This window comes from Microplitis mediator, chromosome 7 (assembly GCF_029852145.1).
Source record: "Microplitis mediator isolate UGA2020A chromosome 7, iyMicMedi2.1, whole genome shotgun sequence".
NCBI lineage: Eukaryota > Metazoa > Arthropoda > Insecta > Hymenoptera > Braconidae > Microplitis > Microplitis mediator.
Window position 1 is genome coordinate 24,601,345 of NC_079975.1, and position 18,591 is coordinate 24,619,935.

At 28.5% G+C, this 18,591-nt stretch overlaps 3 protein-coding genes across 3 annotated transcripts; all 3 read left to right on the forward strand.

The window, feature by feature from the left end:
• Positions 1–1,003: 1,003 nt before the first annotated feature.
• Positions 1,004–6,165, forward strand: LOC130671980 (uncharacterized). The gene is made up of 8 exons (XM_057476159.1): positions 1,004–1,555; positions 2,011–2,277; positions 2,380–2,679; positions 3,290–3,676; positions 4,400–4,666; positions 4,740–5,009; positions 5,088–5,381; positions 5,453–6,165. Exons 1-8 carry the CDS (start codon positions 1,307–1,309, stop codon positions 5,858–5,860), a joined length of 2,442 nt encoding a protein of 813 aa, XP_057332142.1. The 5' UTR covers positions 1,004–1,306; the 3' UTR covers positions 5,861–6,165.
• A 915-nt stretch (positions 6,166–7,080) lies between these two features.
• On the forward strand, positions 7,081–13,334 carry LOC130671471 (SET and MYND domain-containing protein 4-like). Its single transcript, XM_057475379.1, has 5 exons — positions 7,081–7,431; positions 8,506–9,549; positions 10,811–11,079; positions 11,174–11,479; positions 12,835–13,334. Exons 1-5 carry the CDS (start codon positions 7,410–7,412, stop codon positions 13,084–13,086), a joined length of 1,893 nt encoding a protein of 630 aa, XP_057331362.1. The 5' UTR covers positions 7,081–7,409; the 3' UTR covers positions 13,087–13,334.
• A 2,461-nt stretch (positions 13,335–15,795) lies between these two features.
• On the forward strand, positions 15,796–17,575 carry LOC130671787 (molybdate-anion transporter-like). Its single transcript, XM_057475865.1, has 2 exons — positions 15,796–16,006; positions 16,073–17,575. Exon 2 carries the CDS (start codon positions 16,128–16,130, stop codon positions 17,403–17,405), a length of 1,278 nt encoding a protein of 425 aa, XP_057331848.1. The 5' UTR covers positions 15,796–16,006; positions 16,073–16,127; the 3' UTR covers positions 17,406–17,575.
• Positions 17,576–18,591: the final 1,016 nt, after the last annotated feature.

Genomic DNA, 18,591 nt, shown 5'->3' on the forward strand with positions numbered 1-18,591 from the left:
TTTTTTTTTCAACCCACCCTAATGCCCATACACATGGGTCTGAGACTGTTTCGGGTCTCTAACAATTTATTTCCTCCGGTATTTTCTATTATTTTACATCGAAAGGGCCTCAGAAGTGATGTCGGATGATAATCAGTAGGCAGAATAAAAAAAAAATATTTTAAGAACTGATATAACTTTAAATCGTAAATTTATTATCTTTAACTTTCTTAATAAATTTTTTTTTGATGAACAGTTTTGGTGGTCTATTTTAGTCGTCATTATATAAAAAATTTCGATAGGCTCATTATCCGTCCGAATTTATTGGCGTATAGCAAATTTTGAAGGGCCCACTTTGCCCCCTCCTCCCCTATATTGTATTGAATAATATTCAAAAGAATTGAAAATAATTCGAACCTCGGTAATGTGAATTCTGACCGCAGTTTAATTTTTTTCAATCATAGGCGAAGCCAAAAATTTAATATTATTTTCTGATTAAAATGAATTGAAAAGAATTTAGAATTTTCAATTCATTTTAATTTTTTGAACTGTCTACGAGACCAGAAATTCAAGAATTATTTAGTCATTGAAAAGATAAAAGACCTAATCCCACTATGTATTAGTAATTTACTCCATTTCGTTGTGCCGATTTTTTTTTTATAATTAATGTTTATTAGGTACTAAATAAAATTTAAATATAACACCATTAAAAAATATTGGCCTAACACGAATTAAAATGCAATATTTATACATGCGATAAATAATTTAAATTAAAAATAAAATCAAGATGGCGACTTTTTAAAATTAGTTAATATTAATGATAAATAAAATAAGTTGTATAAATCTCGTAAAGTTGCGATTATTTTATTTTAATTAATTTGTAATGAGTACGCAGTATAATATGATGACATGAACTTGACTTTGATATAAATTATAGAGTATCATTTTAATTTATTGCCTGTCAAGCGGGGCTTGGCTCGTTGACGAGTTGCAGTCTGCACAGTCGTTTTCTATATACTTTTGAGATTTTAGCATTGAAAAATAAAAATCACTAAGAGAACAGACATATGGAATTAATGTGAATTTTGCATGTCATAGTCTTGTTGACTTTATTATTAAAAGTGAGCTTAAAAAATTGTTTAATTCTAGAGTAATAGATACGGAAGTATCTATAAAACTAGTATGCATTTAAATTTACTTGCATGCAGTCGTCAGTTATTCCCCGTACTCATCATTAATTCGTTTCGTTACAATAGTAAAATAATAAACTAAACTTAAAAAGCTGTTTTATTTCCTTTTAAATTTAAAAATTTTTAAATAATTAAAAATGACTCAACCCGAATGGTTAACAGCACAATTTATAGAACGTGTGTTAAGGGATGCAGATAAAGATAAATCAGTTTCTGTGACGGACATCGTTGTAAAAATTGCGACTAATAAAGGTGATAATTACACCAGTGAAATGTATCGTGTTTATTTTAAATTAACGAAAATTGAAGCTGAACATAAAGTATCTAAACAAAGTACACTTCTTGTAAAAGTACCTCATACTACTGAACAAATACACAAAGAATTAGTAAGTATTAAGTTAAATTAACCCTGGCGGTTTTGAATCACCCTGGAAACAGCCTGAAAACACCCTGGGAGTGGAAACACGGTGAATCCTGGGTGGTTACATGGTGGGTTTGTGCCATTTTATCACCATGATTCCACGGCCCTAACGGACCCAAATTACGGTAAATTACGGTAATCCACCGTAAAATACCGATTTACCGTAAATTACGGTGGATTTACCGTAATTTACGGTGAGTTTACCGTATTTTACGGTAAATCTACTCGAATTTTACGGTATTCTACGGTAGATTTACGGTAAAATTACCGAAAATTTACGGTAAATCAGGTCTGCTAGGGGGTGTATTCACCGAGATTCCACGTGGAATCATCGTGATTCCACGGTGTTTCCAGGGTGATTCAAAACCGTCAGGGAAGGTATAAGAATATTTAAAATTTTCGTTTGATACCGATTTTAAGGTGGAAGATGCTAAAATATGTGACAATGAAATAAATATGATGACTTCGACTTTGAAAGATATGGAATTAGTATTAAAAGATACTAAACTGAGTGGTCGATGTTATTATACTAATAATATAAATCCTCCGGTATTAGTTATCGAAGACTTAACACCATTAGGTTTTCGTATGGCCGATCGTCAAGCACGTCTTGATATTCAACACTGCATTTTGGCATTACAAAGATTAGCTAAATTTCATGCAAGTTCAGTATTGGTTTGTGAAAATGTTAGTTGCATTTAATTTTATTCTAATATATAATAATATAAATAATCTTGGAAGAAAACTTGAACGTCCTTTCAATATTTAATGTGTATTTTTGTCAAATAGACACCTAAGCATAAGGAATATTATACTAAAGGAATGTTTTGTGATGGTTTTCCGCCTGAATTAATAAAATTTTTCACAAATGGAATAAAAGCTACTGCGAAAGTAGTTGAGTCATGGCCAGAATTAAGTAAAAAGTGCACAGAGAAACTTAAAAAGTTGTCTGATACTGCTTATTTTAAAGCATGTGAAATAGCTAAACTGAGAGAATCTGAATTCAATGTAATAAATCATGGTGATTTTTGGGTTAATAATATGTTGTTTAAATATGATGACCAAGGCAATGTCATAGACCATATTTTTGTAAGAGAGTCAATAACCGAACTCGATATAATTTAGAAAATTGCAAGTACACAGAAAAAAAGAATTTCTTGACGCAAAAAATTTTTACTCGCCCCAAAAAATTTTTACTTGCGCTAATAAATTTTTCGCATTATGAATTGAAAACGGAAATTTTCTTGGGGCGAGAAAAAATTTTCTTGAGCCAAGAAACAGATTTTTGAAGCGAGAAAAAATTTCTTGCACCAAGAAATTTTTTCTAGTCTTGAGAAAATTTTTCTTTTCATTTCATAATGAAAAATTTTTCTTATGCCAAGAAATCCTTTTTTTCTGTGTACACAGAGAAATTATTCTTGCTCGAAATGCTAATGGTGTCATAGAAAAAATCCGGACCATATTAGCCATCTGACGGAAATTGAATTAATTTCATGTGAAACTTACAATGGTTACAGTAATTATTGTATAATCGTTGCCAATTGAACTATAACCATAGTAATTTTTGCATGTGTTTATTTCGATATCTGCAGGTGGCCAACATGGTCCAGATTTGCTATGACACCATATTATTTCAAACAAGCACAATTTCTCCGTATTCCAATTACTATGAATTAATAACTGAAATAAATTATTTCAGGTTGATTTTCAAGTTTGTGTTTATGGAACACCTGCTTTAGATCTTCTGTATTTTTTAAACACAAGTGTTTTGGAACAAGTATTAATAGACCGAAAAAATTTTCTCATTGAAGAATATGTAAAAACTCTCTCTACAACAATGAAAAATATTGGGTGTAAAACTTGTCCTCCTAGTATTGATTACATAAAAAAGATTTTAATTGAAAAAGAATTTATTGGTTTTGTAATATCCTGCACTTGTCTTGCAGTCATGCTGACTGAGAAAAGTGAAGCCCAAGGACTTGATGAAATAATGGGAACAGATGACACCGAATTTAATCCTCGTGCATATAAAAATGAGGCTTATAAAAAAATAATGGTAAGAAGGCTCCAAGAGTGGGATGCACGCGGAATCTTCGATTAATAGTTATATAAATAATATAAAAATATATAGAGAATTTACACGTCAATATAAATTGAAATAAATGCAATAAAGGTAGATATGCATACGCTAACGCGTTAAACATTATTATTGCAGAGTTAATTTCAGCTCATTATTAATTAGTGACGTAAATAAAATAACATAATATGGTAACTTATGTAGAAATGTCATCGAACAAAAAAAAATTAGATAAATGTTAAACTATAGAATTAGTGTTAATTATGAAAGAAAAAGAAAATAATAATAATTTGTACACAAAAAAAAAAGTCTTGAAGTTAAGTATGCTGCGAATAATTTATTCTAATTTATTGCAATAAGTAATCTAATTATTTATGCTATATTTTACTTGCTATCAGCTGAGTTGAAATTTATAATAGATTGTCCACAAAGTGGTAATTTCGAAGAAAAAATATCGCTCTGTCGACATGATATTTTAGATTGTTGTGTAAGTCATCGGTAAAAAACATAATAGTATAGTAGCAAGTAAAATTACAATATATTGATAGAAAACATTTATAAAAAGCAGAATCTTTCGTCACAAAAAGTGTAAATACAAATATAAAATTTGAATATTTAATTATAATTAATCTATAGACTTTATCAAATAAAATATTTTTTTGTTTTAATTTCAAAACGACTAACCGAAATTTAATTTTCCTGGAATATTTCTTACATAATCTAAAACGATAGTCTAGAAATATTAGTAAAAAAATGGCAAAACCTGAATGGCTGACAGCACAATTTATAGAAAATATACTTAAAAATTCCGAGAAAGATAATTCGATTTTTGTGAAAAAAATTTCAACTGAAAACGCAACTAATAAAGGTGATAATTACGCAAGTGCAATGTACCGTGTTAATTTTGAATTTATATGCGATGGCAGTGATAAAAAAATTGAAAAAAAAAATTCTCTTATTGTAAAAGTTGCTCATATTTACGGGATTTGGGAACAAATAGTAAGTTTATAGAAAATATCGTAAATTGAAAGTTAATGTTAATTTTTGTTCTATTATTTTATAAATTTTAAAGATAAAAACTACCAAACTTGTATTTAACGCTGAGTCAAGTTTTATGGCGTCATCAATGAAAGACATGGAAATAGCTTTGAAAAATACAAAACTTGGTCCTCGATTTTTTTATTACCAAGAAAAAAATCCTTTGTTATTAGTTATGGAAGATTTGACACCATTAGGCTTCCGTATGGCCGATCCTCAAGCACGTCTTGATATTCAACACTGCACTTTGGCATTACAAAGATTAGCTAAATTTCATGCAAGCTCGGTATTGGTTTGTGAAAACGTTGGTTTATTTAAATTTTATTATATTTAAAATCAAAAATATTAAATGCAATTAAATAGATGAAATTTTTTTCATCAGACACCAGAATACAAAGGACATTATACCAATGGAAAATATTCTTATCTTCCTGAAATAACAAGTTTTTTTAGAAATGGAATGAAATTTCTTGTAGAAGAAATCAAGACCTGGTCAGAGATAAATGAAGAATGTTTTAAAAAATTAAATGAACTGGCAGATACAGCTTATGAAAGAGCATGTGAAGTAGGAAAACTAAAAGAAAATGAATTCAATGTAATAAATCATGGCGACTTTTGGGTTAATAATATGTTGTTTAAATATGATGACAATGGCAATGTCGTAGATCAAATATTTGTAAGTACATTGAGCTACAATTTTTTATTTTATTGAATTAATGGAGCAATAATTATTAAGAAATATTCCAGGTTGATTTTCAATTTTGTCATTATGGAACGCCTGCTTTAGACCTACTGAATTTTTTAAATACTAGTGCTTCTGAAAACGTGCTAGTACAACACAAACATTCTCTGATTGAAGAATATGTAAAAACCCTTTCTACAACAATGAAAATTATTGGATGTCAAACTTGTCCTCCTAGTCTAGATTATATACAAAAAATATTGATTGAAAAAGAATTTATTGGTTTTGTAATAGCGTGTACAAGTCTTCCAGTCAATCTAATGGATAAAAATCAAGCACAAAATTATTTTGATGAACTACTAAGTACTGGTGATGCTCAATTTAAGACAAATATATATCAGAATAAAGTGTTTAAAGAAATAATGGTACGGAGGCTCAAAGAATGGAATGCTCTTGGAATATTGGACCAATAATTAGATACACATAAATTAAAGAATTAAGCTATTATTGTACGTGATCTTCTTATTAAGAGACTAGGCAATATTAGAAACAGAAATAATTATATTTTTTAAACTTATTAGATTTTTAGAATTATTCAATAAAATAATGAGCTGTATTCATAAAATTCTATTAATATTGAAAACGTTTATGCCGATCCATTAACCTTTTCTTATTAGTTATTGTGCAGAAGCTAGCGAAATAAAAATAGTGGTTACTTTTCGATTCAAAAGCTTGTTTCTAGACAGAAACAAATTTTTCAACTGTGTATTTTAAATAAAAATTTTCTGACCATAGCAATTTTTAAAAACCATATGATCCTGAAGTTCGTAGATAATTAACCATTTTCAGTTTTTTTTCAACAATTCAATTTGAAGAAAAATGAAAACTAATTAAATGCACATGAAGAAAATTAAAAAAACTATGAATGCAATTTTTTAAAATAATTTTTCTTTTAAGATTTATCGTTGTTAAAAAAATATAAAAAAAAATAGTTGGCTAATTTTAGTATCCTAAAAACCATAGCTTTGTAAAATCACGTTTAATTTGAATTTCAAAAAAGTCATGTCTTTTTACCATTTTCATATTTTTCTTAGACATTACCCTGGTTAAAAAAGAGAATTAAAGAGAATTAAAAATCAATTGAATCCTTTTTAATTCTCTTCAGAGAATTAAATAGAATTAAGAAGAATTCAAATTTAGAAATTTTCAATACTTTTTAATTCTCTTCAGAGAATTAAATAGAATTAAGAATTCATATTTAGAAATTTTCAAAACTTTCTAATTCTCTTCAGAGAATTAAATAGAAATTAAGGAGAATTCATATCTAGAAATTTTGCTAGATGAAGGAGAATTAAAAAGAATTCATTTTAGGTTCGATTTGAATTCTCCGGAGAATTAAGAGTATTGGAGAGTATTAAGTAGTATTAAATATGTGTGCTTTTTTAATCCTTTTTAATTCACTTTTTTAACCAGGGTATATTATAAAAACAACATTTTTCAATTTCAACTCTCAAAATCTAATTTCGAATTTTTTCTTTCGCTTATCTCTTTTTTTATCACAAAACTAGATGCTCTTTAATAATCCTGTTCATTATATCTTTTTTTATTTTTTTTGTTAATTATGTGAGTGAGATATGAATAAAAAAAAACTTGACCTTCAGTTGCTGTTATGATGCTGGATGTCTCCTTGTGTATCGTCCCCACGCGCTGAGTTCGTTGTTTTCAAACATCCGAAGATTTTCAAACAAAAAGACAAAAGAAGGGAAAAAAGGCGAAGTTACCCGAAGTATACCCGCATGGCTTAAAGTTTAACGTAAATACATACCGGCATTTGTTGCGCATTAAAAATATCAGTTCTTTAATATAAACACCAAGTGGAACAAATCCATTAATTTCTTGATTATCTGTAAACTAATTTCAGTTTTAATAAAAAAATTAATGACTATTAGTATAAATAATAAATAACTATTGCATTTCTCTATAATAATAATTAATTTATTATTGATTCTGAAGACGTGAACAATGGCAGAGAAAAACGCAACTGGTAAAAATTTTATTATTTATTTAAAATATATATATAATTAAAGTTTTATCACATTTTAAAATAACTACTTGATTTACTTATGAAAATCGCATGTTAGTAATGAAATTTATTTTTCACTTAACCTTTAATTTGCATTTTGAATATATAAAACATGTGTTGATTTTTTAAAATTCAAATTTCTTCAATAACATTTTTGTTAAATTTATTGCTAAATTTAATCAATTAATTATTAGATTGCATGGCATTAATAAATAATTTTCTTTACTATGCTAACAAGTAACCTGCAGTCACTAGGTGACTGTCCAAATATCACTACTAAATTTATAAAATACGCAGAAAAAAAGAATTTCTTGCCGCAAAAAATTTTAATTTGCACCAAGAAATTTTATGCATTATCAATTAAATACAAAAATTGTCTTGGGGCGAGAAAATATTTTTTTGGTCAAGAAATAATTCCTTGCACCGAGTAATTTTTTCTAGTTCTAAATAAATTTTTGTTTTCAATTCACAATGCAAAAAATTTATTGGGGTAAGTCAAAATTTTCTTTAGGCGAGTAAAGATTTTTTGTGTCAATGAATCCTTTTTTTTTCTATGCACACTTTTTTGGCTTTGAGAAGCTTCCTAAAACCAAAAGGGAGCATAAAAATCTGTCATTTTGGAATAAGTAACGCGATATAAATAATATAGCTATATATTTAGTGACATTCAGTCATATTTAGTGACAGAATAATTAAAGTATTAATTTATTTAAAGAAAATAAATACGATCGTCTTTTTTCCCGCGTAATTTAAATGTAATTCGAATGATATAGATAAATCTATTTATCTCAATACTTGGCAATTAAAAAGAGTTTAAACTATGAAAAGGCACAAATTCAAGTCAAGACCTATCTAATGACACCAATTTCAATAACATTAACTAATTCTACCACATAGATATGGCGGGAACAAAATTATCCTTATTCTCTTAATAATATAGATTAAAGATTAAGTTGTCATTAATTAATTGATTTATTATTTTTATAGTTTCATTTAAACATATATTTACTTATAGTTATTTCTGTTTATCAATAGAAAAGCAAAATGGAGAATGGAGCAAACTAATTTGGCGTATCAAAGGTCTTCAACTCATAAAATCTCGAAAATTGCCAGACACCGACGAAGACAGAGTGAAACTAGCGATTGATTTTTTACAGATAAATCAAGATTTGTTAGCAATAAAACATGAATCAAAAAGTTCCGCTAAAGCATTGGAGATAATAAACGATGCAACCAAACAAATATCAAAATTACATTACAAGTCATTGCTCAAACTGTACACTCAAGGATTAGCTTATTCTCCCAATAATTCAGAAGCAATGGCTAAAGCTTATGCCAATCGGTCAGCAATACTCTGTAATGAACGATTGTATGAGAGTGCACTGGATGACGTTGGCTCAGCACTTGAGATCGGTTATCCAGACAATTTGAAAGCTAAACTTTACGTACGCCAAGCAAAAGCTGTGATAGCACGTTTTCCAGAGACACTCCACGGTGTTGATAAATGTTTGAAAGAAGCTCAACTTTGGTCTGAGAAAATGGATCCTGAAAACAGGAAAAAGACTCAAGCCGCTATTCAAAAACTTAAAATAAGTAAATCGGTACCACCGCCACGTGAACTTTGGTTTCCTTCTGATTTTCTACCAAATACACCACAAGGCAATCATAAGATACTCCATGCAAGTAGCGCTGTTGCATTGGAATACTCCAAAGAATTTGGCAGACACGTTGTAGCAACACGCGATATCAAAGCCGGTGATACTCTGTCCGTCCATCGTTCGTACGCATCAGCACTCTATCCAGAAAATATTTACACCCATTGCTGGCATTGCTCTGATAAAATGTGGAATCCTATTCCATGTGAGTCGTGCGTTGATGTTGTTTTTTGCGGCGAACTGTGCCGTACAACTGCGTGGAATGAGTATCACGATATTGAATGTAAACTTGTTGGAGTAATGCGCCGTGCTCACATGTGTCTTGGGGAGACTATCGCTTTGAAAATATTGCTGAAAGCTCTGAAAGAAACTGGTAGTATCGATGGACTCAGAAATAAAATAAAAGAAATTGAATCTAATTCCGGTAGTTATTTTATATGTTTATTAGACTGTGTCAAAATAAGTTTTAAATTTTTTTTTTTTTTATTAAACGTATCTTAAAAGTTTCTTCAATATAAAAAAAAATTCTCCTAAAGTTTGAGCTCAATATCTCAAAAATTGAGCTGGCGCAAAGGGGGGTCTTCTTTCCCATTTAAATAACAATGTAAAAATTTTTTTTTTTTAATTTTTAAAATAACTACAGAAAGAAAATTTTTTTTCAATTTTGCTTTCGACTATCTTATAGGAAATTTAATTCTCTACAAAATTGTCTATGTCCATTTTTCTTTTAAACTCAACAGAAACGGAGTTACAGAGGGCCGATTAGGAAGAAAAAAATGATTAATGGATTAATAACAGAAAAAAAATTATTAGTTTAATTTATCAATTAATTAACTCAATATACTTGATTGTTCATCCAAAATTTTTGAATTCAACATTATTTCGAATTAATAACAAAACAAAATTTACAATAAAGCAGAAATAAATCATAAATAAAACAGAAATTAATTATAAATAAAACAGAAATTACCCTGATTAAAAAAAATGATTAAAAATGATTTCACACGTTAAATGTCCATAAGAGACAGGATTAGAAATGATTTGAAGGATTAAAAAGTATTTAAAATGATTAATAAACAAATCATTTTAAATACTTTTTAATCATTTTTTTTAATCAGAGTAATTATAATTATAATCAATTTCTGTTTAATTGTAAATTTTGTTTTATTATTAATTCGAAATAATGTTGAATTCAAAAATTTTTGATGAATAATGAAGTATATTGAGTTAATTAATTGATAAGTTGAACTAATAATTTTTTTTCTGTTATTAATTCATTAATTATTTTTTTCCTCCTACTCGGCCCTCTGTAACTCCGTTTCTGTTGAGTTTAGGAAAAAAATAGACATAGACAATTTTGTAGAGAATTAAATTTCCTATAAGATAGTCGAAAGCAAAATTGAAAAAAAAATTTTCTTTGTGTAGTTATTTTAAAAATAAAAACAAAAAATTTTTACAATGTTATTTAAATGGGAAAGGAGACCCCCTCTGCGCCAGCTCAATTTTTGAGATATTGAGCTCAAACTTTAGGAGAATTTTTTTTTTATATTGAAGAAACTTTTAAGATACGTTTAATCGAAAAAAAAAAATAAAAACTTATTTTGACACAGTCTAATGTTTATATATATTTACTTTAACAATTAACAATTAATAATTTATTAATTAATGCATTATTAATTTTTCAGATCCACTCGCTCGTATCTTTACTGGTGGCAGATTTGACGACACCAAATACGCAAGTTTTTATTCATTGATGCGATTACCTATTGATGAAATAACGTCTGTCGAATACGCACTGAAGGCCGTTGGGTTGACGTATTTTATAGCAGCACTTACTGATATATTTGGTCGTAAAATAAATAATTACACTGATTTATTCAAAAATGAAGATGCTCTGTTCATTGCCCAATTAATTTATTATCATCAGGTTATTGGTCGTACCAACACAGCTAAGGTATATTTTATTTATGCTGATACTAATAATTATAGCAAAATACTTAAATATATATATTAATAATTTTTAAATTAAACAAAATTACTTTGGCTAGATTGAAATAGAAAATGAAGTAGGAGAAGACATTAGAGTAGAAGGAGTTGTAGTCCCGTTCATTCAACTTTGTAATCACAGTTGTGATCGCAATGTTTATCATTTTGTTGCTGATGGAAAAAGTGCATTGATTGCTGTACAGCCAATAAAACAAGGCGAACAAATTTACTGTTCTTTGGGGCCAGAGTATATTCATGTGGAGACTAAAAAAAGAAGAGCAATACTTCATACTATTTATGATTTCCATTGCGATTGTTATGCTTGTAGACATAATTGGCATCCCAATTCTTGTCACCCGTCTTGCCTGGTAATTTTATATTTAATAATTATAATTACTCGTCATAAGCCTGGTCTAGGGGATGTAGGAGAAATTTTTCTTTGATTTTCAGTCTTCCCATTACCTCGCGTTTTGTTTTGTTCTCGACTACTCGTTATAATCCTGATTTATTTTATGTCATATTTACATTTTTTTTACATAAGCGACTATCCCGATTTTTCTGGTGCTTATAGCTCTAAAATAAATACTTATCTTTTTACACTAATAATTATTTTAATGCAAAAATTACAATGACAACGGTATTGATTACAGTAATAATATAAATAATCTATATTATTAAGAGAATAAGGAAAATTTTGTTCCCGCCATATCTAAGTGATAGAATTAGTTAACGTTATTGAAATTGGTGTCATTAGATAGGTCTTGACTTGAATTTGTGCCTTTTCATACTTTAAACTCTTTTTAATTGCCAAGTATTGAGATAAATAGATTTATCTATATCATTTGAATTACATTTAAATTACGCGGGAAAAAAGACGATCGTATTTATTTTCTTTAAATAAATTAATACTTTAATTATTCTGTCACTAAATATGACTGAATGTCACTGAATATATAGCTATATTATTTATATCGCGTTACTTATTCCAAAATGACAGATTTTTATGCTCCCTTTTGGTTTTAGGAAGCTTCTCAAAGCCAAAAAAGTGTGGATAGAAAAAAAAAGGATTCATTGACACAAAAAATCTTTACTCGCCTAAAGAAAATTTTTACTTACCCCAATAAATTTTTTGCATTGTGAATTGAAAACAAAAATTTATTTAGAACTAGAAAAAATGACTCGGTGCAAGGAATTATTTCTTGACCAAAAAAATCTTTTCTCGCCCCAAGATAATTTTAGTATTTAATTGATAATGCATAAAATTTCTTGGTGCAAATTAAAATTTTTTGCGGCAAGAAATCCTTTTTTTTCTGCGTATTTTATAAATTTAGTAGTGATATTTGGGCAGTCACGTAGTGACTGTCGGTTGCTCATAATTTTATTGCTCAACAGGCTCAATAAAATTTTTCAATTGTAACAGGAGCTTCGGATATAATTCATGATTACAATTATGAATAATAAATTATATTTTACTTAATTATTCTCTGCGAAACATAGATAGTAAATTTTCATAATTAATTTGTCTATTTTGTCCCTATTCTTAGTTTATAATTTCGACAATTTCAACGGAGGCTTATAACGGGTTCTCTAATACAAAACTTTTTAAAATGGTTAAATGGGGGCTGTTTGGACTCAGTAACTCCCGATTTAGGGGAAGAGGCTTATGACGGGTCGGCTGTACTTATAATTTAATTAATTAATTATATTTTTTGTTTACATCTAGGAACAAAACTTGTCTAAGAAGGCCAAAGAAACAATTTTAAAAGCAAAGCACATGATCGAACAACAAATATATCCGCCAGTAACAAGATTTATGACGGTTGAACAAAAAATGATACTCAATCTTCCCAAAAGAATTGCTTGCCTTATTAAATCCCTTAACATCCTCGGTAAATATTGCAAGTATCCTAATCTTGAACTTCTCACGATCAAATATATATTAATTGATCATTACCATGTAGTCGAAGGTTACTAATCTACATCATTTTATTGTTTTTCATTATCGTTACCATTATGATTTTTTTTTGTTCATTTCATTCCTTTGATTTATAAAGTATTATCGTTTGTTACGACGCTCAGTATTTAACTCTTAAATGAGATATTTAATTTTTACACTTAAGTGGCTGACAAGTACCTCAGTAGAATAATTTTTTACAGAACAAATAATTGAATAGGTATTTTTATATTAAACCATTGTTAATTATTTAAATACTCAAAGACTTACCTATTGCTCAAATTATTATAATAAATAGTTTTTTACTAATGATTAAATAAAATAATTTTTAATACAAAAATAAATTTGAGTTATTTATTCATTTATTTATTTACGCCATTCGTCAAGTATACATTATTGAAACAATAGGTAAAAAATAAATGATAAACTAAAATTACGAATTGAAGAAACAGATAACATCACATGGATGATAAAAAAAGGGTGTGCTGTCTACTGATCCCAACAATTTTATACCACGACAAGTGATCCCTACAAATTGATCCCACCGACATCTGATCCCATCAACAATTGATGGTCGATTGATTTTTATCAACAACTAATTTACATAATTTAACTTTTTATATTTACAACAGTGAATTTTAATTACTTATGTCATAGTAATTAATTAATAATTAATTCTTTTATGAATTTGTCAGTGGGATCAGTTGTCTGTGTGATCCATTATCGTGTGATCACTTGTCGGGGATCAGTTGTCATGGAACCTAAAAAAAGCTATAAGAGAAAAATATAAAATAGAAGTAACAACAAAAAATAACAAATATCACTTATATATAAATAATATCCAGCCGCTTTAAGACCAAGGAAATGACAGTTGATTACATTAATAAATTTCCAGCGACACTTTTAAATGTATTAGCCAAAACACCAAAAATGTCAATCTCGCAAATTCGTTGACTAACTTTGATATTCTATACAGCGGAGCTCGCGTGGAGTAGCGCGTTTCAACTTTCGGGACGAGTACTCTTGATGTTCTCACTCTAATGTTAGGCACCACGAACTTGAACAGACTAACTAATTCAGGGACATCCAATATTAGTCATAAATATTTTTTAACCGTTTTTGTTTTATATAAACATTAGACTGATTCAAAAAATTCGACTAATTTTTTTTTTCTTCATTATATCGAAAATATTGTTGGAAATGACGAAAAATAAATACTGTGAAAGTTTGAGCTCTTAATATTAATATTAACAACTGCCGCATCGCGATTTTCTATTTCCCGTTTAAATAACATGGGAAAATTTATTTTTTAAGCTTTGGAATTTTGTAGCTCTCGGTGGGACCAATACTTTTGAATGTTCAAGACATATTTTTATGGGAAATTTGACGCTCTACAAAAAAGGTCTCTTATAATTTTTCGATATTTTTATTTCTTCAAAAGTAATTCGAAGTTAAAATTAGATTGACGATAAATTTTTACATTTTTTAAATTTTTTGATGCAACCATCAACTTTATCCGAAAATTTTAGAGGACATTTTTTGTAGAGCATTTTATTTCCTACAACTTATCTCGAGAAAATTTTCGATATTTCTCATAAGTCGTAAGTTATTCGCAATTAACTGAAAATTTAATATAATTAATTTTAAGCAACAAAATTTAGATTATTTAAAAAAATTTTCAGTTAATTGCAAATAACATACGACTTAAGTGAAATATCGAAAATTTTCTCGAGATAAGTTGTAGGAAATAAAATGCTCTACAAAAAATGTCCTTTAAAATTTTCAGATAAAGTTGATGGTTGCATCAAAAAATTTAAAAAATGTAAAAATTTATCGTCAATCTAATTTTAACTTCGAATTACTTTTGAAGAAATAAAAATATCGAAAAATTATAAGAGACCTTTTTTGTAGAGCGTCAAATTTCCCATAAGAATATGTCTTGAACATTCAAAAGTATTGGTCCCACCGAGAGCTACAAAATTCCAAAGCTTAAAAAATAAATTTTCCCATGTTATTTAAACGGGAAATAGAAAATCGCGATGCGGCAGTTGTTTATATTAATATTAAGAGCTCAAACTTTCACACTATTTTTTTTTCGTCATTTCCAACAATATTTTCGATATAATGAAGAAAAAAAAAATTAGTCGATTTTTTTGAATCAGTCTAATAAACATAATATATAAAAATACTGTATAGAAGACAAATTGAAAAAAAAAAAACGATTAATGATTTTAATGTACCAACAATCTTGTGTAACGTTCAAAATTACTTGAGTACTTATATTTTGTTAATTAAGTACACTAAATATACAGTAAGAGACCTAGTACCCTAGTAGGAATTTTTTTCAATGCGATAGATTATAAAAAAAAAATATTTCAAATAATTGCACCTATAGTTTTTTAAATTTTCTACACGTGCATTTTTTTATTTATATTTTTTTTCAAAATTAAGTCGCTGAAAAAAAATTCTAAAATTTTCAACTGTCTGCTAACTTCACGATACTGAAGTTAGCCGACATCTATTAAATTTTGAATTTTTAAAAAATTCATAAATTAAAAAAAAAAAAATTGCACCTATAGTTTTTTAAATTTTTTACACGTGCATTTTTTTATTTATTTTTTTTTTTTTTAATTAAATCGTTGAAAACAAAATTTGAAAATTTTTAATTGTCTGCTAACTTCGCGATCATCATCGAGGCGCATGCCAGTTATTAAATTTAAACGGTGGGGATAAAAACGAAAGTATCTGAAACGCAGTCTCGCTTATATTCTTTATCATTTCAAAACAATGCGTTTACTATGTTTATATCCATTAAAAAATGCCACGATAAAAAAATTCCAAGTATTATTGTCAACCACATTTAATCATGTGGTTGAATCGTGGCACTTTGATCTACAGTAATTAGAGTAATAACTTCTCCTAAATTCAAATCTACAAAATCGTGAGTATTTCATTAAGTAAATAAATAAACATAAATCTAAAAATTCTCATCGTTTTTTTTTTTTAGAAAACAGAAGAGATGTGTCACTAGAAAATAAAATAAAATTTCTTACAAAATAAAAATGGAAATCGATATCAATAAAATATACCAAAGCCTAAAGAAAAAATATTTAATGGTCTATCTATTGGCAAGTTTTGTCGACTGGATTCAAGGCCCTTATCTGTACAAACTCTATCTCCATTACGATTATACGACAACAGACATATCTATTTTTTACATAACCGGGTTTCTCAGCAGCGCAATATCCGGCGTATTAATTGGACACCTAGCAGATAAATTTGGCCGTAAAAAATTATGTGTCTTCTATTTCATCAGCACAATAATCGCCTGTCTGTCAACGACCTCTCCAGACTTTACAATCCTCCACATCGGTCGTATATTCGGTGGAATATCAACGTCAATATTATTCTCCAGCTTCGAATCCTGGTACGTAAGCCGTCACATGTCTGAAGATCTCCCTCAGGACTGGATGGGATCAACCTTCGCATCCTCAACTCTCTACAACGGATTACTGGCTATCACTGCAGGAATTCTATCATCAATATTAGCTGATACATTTGATTACGGACCAGTATCTCCATTTTTGTTCGCCATTCCTGTCTGCATACTTACTGGGTTACTTTGCGCAACGATCTGGCGCGAAAACACTAAAAAAAAAGTCTACTCAAATTTCCTACAAGGTCTCAGTGTAATTTTCCGTAACGACGGGTTACTATTTTATCTAGGACTGATTCAAACTCTCTTCGAGACAGTAATGTACATATTTGTTTTCCTCTGGACACCTATTTTAGATCCAATCGAGCCTAGCAATGGCCTAATATTTAGTTTATTTATGCTATGTATTGTTTTTGGAAGTGCATTGCATTCCTTATTAGCAAACTATTACCAAATAACCCGACTGATGCTTCTATGCTCAAGTGTTTTACTTGCGCTATTCAGTATTGCTGTCAGCACAATAGGAATTCACCTTCAAATGCAATTTGATTGTGAAAAAATGGGCACATATGTATGTCTAATATCATTTTTAACATTCGAATTGTCTGTTGGAATTTATTATCCAGCTGTGGGTTATTTACGGGGTATTATTGTACCGGAAATTCACAGAGCAAGTGTTGCTAATTGGTTCCGATTGCCGTCTAATTTGTTAATATGTGTTGTATTACTTTATGTTAGGATTGGAGTACCTGATAATCGCTTAATATTTGCATTAAGCGCTATGTGCCTGAGTATTGCTTCACTTTATTGTGTTGAATTTGTTAAAGCTTATAAAAGAGAGTATTCTATTATCAATGAGGAGAGGTGTAGCAATCAAACGTGTTCAAAGGTGCTTTACGCTTAATTAAATAATTATAATTATCTTGTAATTTATTGATGTTATGGTCAGTAAGATTAAGTACCAAAGTGATCGCTTGATAAGTATTCAATTTTTAGAAGACTGTTGGAATTGTATTTAAGAAAAATAGTATTTAATTTTATTAATAAAAATTAATTTTAAATAAAGTATAAATTAAAGTTGGTGTTAAATTAATTTATTAAAGATGTAATTATTACCTGGGCTTTACTTGCAGTGTAATACTGAGTCGGGTAAAGTGTGTGTGTATTTAGGTCAAGTAAATTGGGCTGAGGATCAGGTTGACGGGATGGAAGAGACGAAGATGAGATGCTGGGTATTAGGGTGGTTGTTAAAAATTAAATTTTCTCAGGCGCCTCATAAAAAGCTTTTTTTTAGTGAAAAAATACCTGCACACAAAAAAAAAAATTCTCGACTGAAGGTAAATATTCTTGATTCAAGAAAATTTTTTTGGAGACTAAATTTTCTCAGATAAAGTAGAGATCTTCTTAGACCAAGACGAATTCTCTTGGCTCAAGAAAATCTTGACTTGGTTCCCGAAAACGTTTGTCTTCAAAAATATTTTCTGGACTCAAGATATCTGTTTTTTCTGTGTGGGGAATTTGGTTTTTTCTTTTTAAGTAAAACGAACACGTGCCTCAGATCAAAGTTCATTTTTCGATACAATCGCGGGTTTTTTTAAATATCTCATGAAATATGCAGATTAAAGGAAAAAATCATAGGAACAATTTTGTAGGAAATTAAATTCTTGACAAAAAAGGTCATATTCATTTTTTTTATAAAATGTGTATTTATGAAGATATTTTAAAAAAACTTTTTTAGATCTTATCAATTGAGCATTTTAAGGATTACGAATGTTTAAAATAACGTTTTTTCTTAAATATAGACAACTTCGTAACTCGTAACATATCAATCATTAATGCTTGTTGTAGTTTTTATATACTTAGAAAAATGTTATTTTCAAAATTTTTAATCCTTAAAACGCTCAATTCAGATCTAAAAAAAGTTTTTTTAAAATATCTTCATAAATATACATTCTATAAAAAAATGAATATGACCTTTTTTGTCAAGAATTTAATTTCCTACAAAATTGTTCCTATGATTTTTTCCTTTAATCTGCATATTTCATGAGATATTTAAAAAAAAAGCGATTGTATCGAAAAATGAACTTTGA

Coding starts and splice junctions, on each gene's coding strand:
- LOC130671980 (XM_057476159.1), top strand. CDS start 1,307: ATGACTCAACCCGAATGGTTAACAGCACAATTTATAGAACGTGTGTTA. Junction 3,677..4,399: donor TCCAAGAGTGGGATGCACGC/GGAATCTTCGAT, acceptor CTAAAACGATAG/TCTAGAAATATTAGTAAAAA. Junction 5,010..5,087: donor CGGTATTGGTTTGTGAAAAC/GTTGGTTTATTT, acceptor TTTTTTCATCAG/ACACCAGAATACAAAGGACA.
- LOC130671471 (XM_057475379.1), top strand. CDS start 7,410: ATGGCAGAGAAAAACGCAACTG. Junction 7,432..8,505: donor GGCAGAGAAAAACGCAACTG/GTAAAAATTTTA, acceptor GTTTATCAATAG/AAAAGCAAAATGGAGAATGG. Junction 11,080..11,173: donor GTCGTACCAACACAGCTAAG/GTATATTTTATT, acceptor TACTTTGGCTAG/ATTGAAATAGAAAATGAAGT.
- LOC130671787 (XM_057475865.1), top strand. CDS start 16,128: ATGGAAATCGATATCAATAAAATATACCAAAGCCTAAAGAAAAAATAT.